Source organism: Medicago truncatula, chromosome 5, assembly GCF_003473485.1.
Source record: "Medicago truncatula cultivar Jemalong A17 chromosome 5, MtrunA17r5.0-ANR, whole genome shotgun sequence".
Lineage (NCBI taxonomy): Eukaryota > Viridiplantae > Streptophyta > Magnoliopsida > Fabales > Fabaceae > Medicago > Medicago truncatula.
Window position 1 is genome coordinate 34,209,377 of NC_053046.1, and position 6,000 is coordinate 34,215,376.

General features: G+C 32.1%; 1 protein-coding gene across 1 annotated transcript; it reads left to right on the forward strand.

Moving 5' to 3' along the window:
• Positions 1-4,798: 4,798 nt before the first annotated feature.
• LOC112422161 (uncharacterized) lies at positions 4,799-5,158 on the forward strand. Its single transcript, XM_024784961.1, has one exon. It carries the CDS (start codon positions 4,799-4,801, stop codon positions 5,156-5,158), a length of 360 nt encoding a protein of 119 aa, XP_024640729.1.
• Positions 5,159-6,000: the final 842 nt, after the last annotated feature.

Consider the following 6,000-nt stretch of genomic DNA (forward strand, 5'->3'; position numbering starts at 1 on the left):
GGTAGTAATAATTTTTTCTATATATTTAAGATAAAAAGAACAAAGGGAGGAAAAAGGACTTTATTTTTCTTGCTTTTTATATTTACAAGGATCCAATAGTAGAATTGGAAACGAATCCACCCTTTGTTATTTTGTGTTACTTTTTCTTTCTTTGGTTATTCCTTTCCTTTGGAGATGATGTCTTGATGATTTCAAGTTTGGTAAGGATATGTTATTTTAAGAATTTGGATTCTCTACTATCGCTTAAATAACGCATTCACGCCATCATCATGTTGTAGCAAGATCGAATGATGGAGATTTTAAGATCCGGATTTTAGTTTAATCTACAAAAAACACCAAAATAATTTATCGAAATTGGCACTATCCGATCTTTATCCAACAGTCATTGATGTCATCGACATAATGACCGCGTAAATGCAGAATTTTGGTGACACATGATTTCGTTATTTTACACTATTAAAAAGTTAATGGAAGCTTTTAAAAAAGGAACATCAACACTATTTTTTTATGAAAAGGACATCAACACTAAAAAATGGACAAGAGAAACAAGTTCAATTAAAACAGCCAACCGGAAAATGTTGCTCAAGAAACGCTTGTTTAAAGTGGACAAATGAAAACATACACCAATATTTCATTGAATATTGATGTGCACGCAACGTTTGTTTCAACAATTTCATAATAACAAGAAATAAATGGACCGTTATGATAAATAATTTGCATTAGAATAGTCTAAGAGGCTATTTTTCAATGATGATATCATTGTTTTATGATAAGTATAGATAAGATGCTGTTCCCACCTCAACAACTCATAAAGGTATATAAATGGAGCCAACCTTTTAGTCCTCTAACTTTACCAAACTTATACTCAAACTATGTGCCTTTTTGACATTTTGGTTACTTCATCTAAAAGCCCTATATGCTACCTTTCCACAAAGTTATGTAGCATCTCTTTGGTCTCAATATACACTTATGTTTTTTTATTTGTAAAATTTCCTTCACGAATATATTAACTAGTGTCTCTGAAGCACTGGTTAGCAAGATCCAAGAAAAAATTCATAGTTAAATTTTTTTTATATACATATATGTATGCGCGCACGTGGGCATATACATGCATGTGAATTGTGTGTGCGAGCAAAGTAGTTTGATAGTAGTCTTAGAAATCGTGGTTGGGTCTAACATAACCCCTCAAAACCGGTTTGTGAGGTGATGATTGCCTCCACTTATAAACACATTGTCAGATCATCCTCTATTCAATGTAGGACTCTTAACACACCCCTCACGACCAGCACTATTGGGTTTGGTTCGTTGACATAAATGGTGGGTGACCCGATAGCAGAAACCTGATAGCAGATGGCCCAATGGATCTTGAAGAGGCTCTAATATCATCTTAGAAATTGTGGTTGAGTCTAACACAACCCCACAAAACCGACTTAAATGGTATTTTTACCTGCTTAAATGAAAATGCTAGCAAAGTAATTTCCTCCCCAGTGAAAAATATTATTAATTCTTGTTATCTCTTAAAAGATTTCACACATGTGGGGGAGTTATCCTAAATAGTATGTGTGTGGTATGGATTGTTTTATGTGGCAGTATGAATATCATCAGTACATAGTGTGGATAATTCTGTTGGGAATTTGCTAGGGTTTGCCATGCTGCACAGTTGACAAGGGTCCCATATATGGTTTGGAATTTGGACGTTTGGTGGCATTGCTGATTCACTTGAACCAGGAAGTGTTAAATCATCATTTCTTGTTTATTTTGTAGGGCTACTCTTCAAGTGTGTTGGATCATTGTTGCCTACAAATGTTGTATGTTTTTTCATATAGTTTAAGTGGGCACACACATGTCACATGCTCAGCAACTTAATTGTACATTATTTTTATCATGTTTTATGTTTTCCCTAATTTTTCTGGTGAGATCCATTTGAGTTTTTCTTTTTGGTCCCTCCCTTACCTTAATAGGAGTATATGTTTGTCATTTTTATCTTTTACCTAATAATCCTTTTGAGTTTTAGTTATTTATTTTTCAAGATGTTATGCACGTTTGCCCTTTTAGCATCCATTTATGTTAATTGAGAGCTGAATTGACAGTTAATTTGTATTCCAATCTGAAACTCAGGTTCACAAACGTCCATTTCCCTGTGATATATAATATTTTGCTTAAGTGGCATTCTTCATAAATATTTCCTGACAAATCATTTCAAACTTCATGATTATTTACATCAATAATGTGATTAACTTAAAAGAGTATATATTTGAAACAAAACTTAACAAATTGAATGAAATGTTAAGGGATATATCTTCAAGCTTAATCAAAGTTTAGTCAATCATTACGGTCGTATCTGATTTAATGGATTATTCTCTGCAGTTACATGTAAATGATATCTGGTTAAATAAAATGATACAAACATATTTCATGTGTTATTAAGGGTTATATTATCATAAAGTTATAAAAAAATGTAAAAAAAAATGGATTTATATCCTATTAGTATACCCGTACATCAATAATGCTTAAAAAACATAGTACATCGATAATGACTTATTTAACTGCTTTAATTAATTGAAAAAATTGTGTTGCTGATTATAAATCTCAACAACTCACTGTTAATTCGTGTAATGGAGCCAAATGATGGATACTTCCACTTAGGCTTTCCAAGTTCACTATGCATGCTTGATGTGAAGTCACTTTCAGAAGACACAACAATAATGGATCTTAAAAGTTTAGCTTTAACGACGTTTAATGTTGATTTTGATCAAATAGGGAAGTTTCTTCAATAATAAAAGTAACAAGGTGGACCCATACCAATGGGCCTTGTCTGCGCAACAAACTGATGTGATGATCAATTTTTCAACGATTTATGCTCTTCCCCCGGCACAAAACACCTACGCCTTACAGCCATGCTCAAAATACCCATGCGCTACTTAAGTAACGCTGCGTAACTTAACTCACGTAGCGTGAATTAAGTCACGCAGAGTTACTGTTTTCGTACAAAACCCATCAGTCCATACTTCAAGCACCATTTTCTTTCCCTCCACCTTCAAAAACCCAAAAAGTGCGAATTTTTGGGTCAAAATTCTCATCCCAAACCATTGCAAATCGTCATGAAGCAAGTTTCTACACTCATCAAGCACCAAATATCAGGTATTGTATCATCAAAACTCATCTCATTTTCTGGTTTTTGTGCTTGGTTCATATGTTTTTCTGTATTTTTGAATTTTAATGAATTTGTGTTTATGTATTTGGATCATTTATTTGAGATTTTGTGATTTTGAGAATTTAAAGACAAATTGATGTAATTTGGATTGTTTATGTGTCATTATGTGCGATTAAGTGATTACGCGTCATTAACGACGGATTTGTATAATTTGGATCGTTTATATGTTATTATGTGATTTTGAACGATGAATTTTGGTTATTTGGACCGTTATGTGATTTGGGGAATTTAAGTGCATATTCATGTAATTTGGATCGTTTACGTATCGTTAATTATGATTAAGGGATTACGGGTCATTACCGGCGAATTTGTGTAATTTGTACTGTTTAGATCGTTATGTGTGATTATGAGAAAAACAATGTTTTTGTGTAATTTTGATCGATTGTGTCGTATTATCCGATAATCTTGTTAAACTGGTGTAATTCGGTCTGATTATTAGCGTGTAAAGATTACGGGTCATTAATGACATACTTTGCATTCAATGCATATCAGTATAGCGTGAGTTAACTTACGCTTGTGTTAACACTTTAAGTGAGTTAACTCACGCAGTGTTTTACACATGCGCGTCTTAAGTGACGATGCGTTAGTTAACTAACACATGTGTATTTTGGTCAGTTTTGTTGGGTGCGAGCGAAAAGTGTAGCGGGGAGAGCAAAAATCTTTTTCAACAAACAACTCATAATATAGTACCTCTTGTCATTATTATAAGCAAAAAATCAACTTTTTAGGTTCATTTATTAAATGATGTATTTAGTCTATAATATAGACTAAATACATCATTATTATAGACTAAATACATCATTTAATGAATGAACCTAAAAAGTTGATTTTTTGCTTATAATAGTGACCAGAGGAAGTAAACGGGTTTCTATAACGTGTGGTTAGAGTTCTATTTCAATTTTAATGATGATAATGAGTCTCTCTGATCATCATGTATAAACACGTCTTTTTTAGTCTAATTTTTATATTGTATGAAGAAAAAAAAAGTTAAATCTTTATGCAAAAGATTAAATGTTGGGAGATGTCAATGAATTTCCCTTCATAAAATACCATCAACGGATTTTCGAATGATACCTTAAATATAAATGGATCTTTCGGGTTGTTTTTATTTTGCTAAAAAAATTCAGTTGCAATCACACTATAGTTGAGGTAAACCTCTAAAATCGAATAGCACTTTAAAAGATACTTACAAAAAATTTGCATCAACTGTAGAAGTTGAATTGACACCTTTGTGAGATATGTAGATGCTATATTTAAAGAGAAATGATATTTGAACATTCATTTTATGATAATTTTTGTGACAATTTTCTCTCTCATACTCACATTACTTTTTACTTTATTTATCTATTGTTTTGGTTTTCGTGTAAATACCAACTTTTTCTTTATAAATTATGATTGTCCCAAAAGTTGTCAACCAAATGGTTGTTCAAATAACACTCCTCATATTTAAGTAGGATCTTATCCTTTTTTTTGTATGAGAATTGCTATATTAACCTTTTAATTTCTCATGCTGCTGATCTTGTACCTTTTTTCTTCACTACTTTGTCAAATTTGCAGCCGCATAAAACAATTGATTTTGCTACGATGATATGGTGCATTTGGAAACGGCAAAATGAGAAGATATGGGACAATGTCGAGAAGAACACTCACATTTCTGTTCAGTTTGCACGTGACTATAAGATCCAATGGAATGCAGCAAGACGACAACAAACTACACCGGAGGATAGCAACAACAACATCCAAATTCGATGGCTACCACCGATGAAAGGAGAGGTAAAATGTAATGTTGATGCTGCACTTTTTAAAGAACATAATTGTTTTGGTGTTGGAATGTGTCTTAGAGATTCTAGAGGTCATTTTATGAAAGCAAAAACAACAACATTTTATGGTGTGCCTCTTCCATACGAAGCAGAAGTTTGTGGACTCAAGGAAGCTATTCTTTGACTTGGAGATATGGATGTGTCAATTGAGCTAGATTGTAAGCTAGTAGTAGATGGCATATTAGATAAATATACAAACCAATCCGAGTTTGGCAAAATTATGTCTGATTGTAGGATGCTTCTTTCTAACTATCCAAACTTTAAGATAAGTTTTGTTAGGCGACGAGCAAATTTTGTTGCTCACTCTTTAACAAGGGCGTCAAAATTGTATGCTAGTTACCATGTATTTGATTACATATCATTTTTACTATCGTGTATCTTTACCACTTTGATGAATGAAATAATATGAGTTTGTTCTTAACAAAAATAAAGTAAATAAGAGTAAAACATAACCAAAAACTAAATATAATCAAACGGTTCATGTTCATTCGTTGAATTTCGTCGCTCATTATCTCATACTTTTTCTCTTTTTTATATAGATAGATGAAATGACAATACCCATTAAAAATTCAAACATAAATGAATGAGCCGATGTTCAAACTCTAATCACACAATACTACTTAACAGTTTTGACAATTATATTACGATTTATGGACAAATAGGATCTTTTCCTATTCATCCGGGTTTGTAATCTTTAGTTTGTTAGTATCACATTGTATTAACAATTTTTTTTTTTAAGGGACATAGTATTAACATCTTATTTATTAGTTCGTGTTTGAAAAAAAGTAGAGACTACTCTTATTAAAAAAAAAAAAAACAGATATAACAGTGTTGTATTTTTTTCGCCTGTGTAAAACCCCACTATGTAAATAATCGGCACATCAAATCCTAGTACTGGTACGTAGTAACATGACTATAGCATCAAATATCAATCTCTAATAGTGGAAACCAAATTCCTAGTACAAT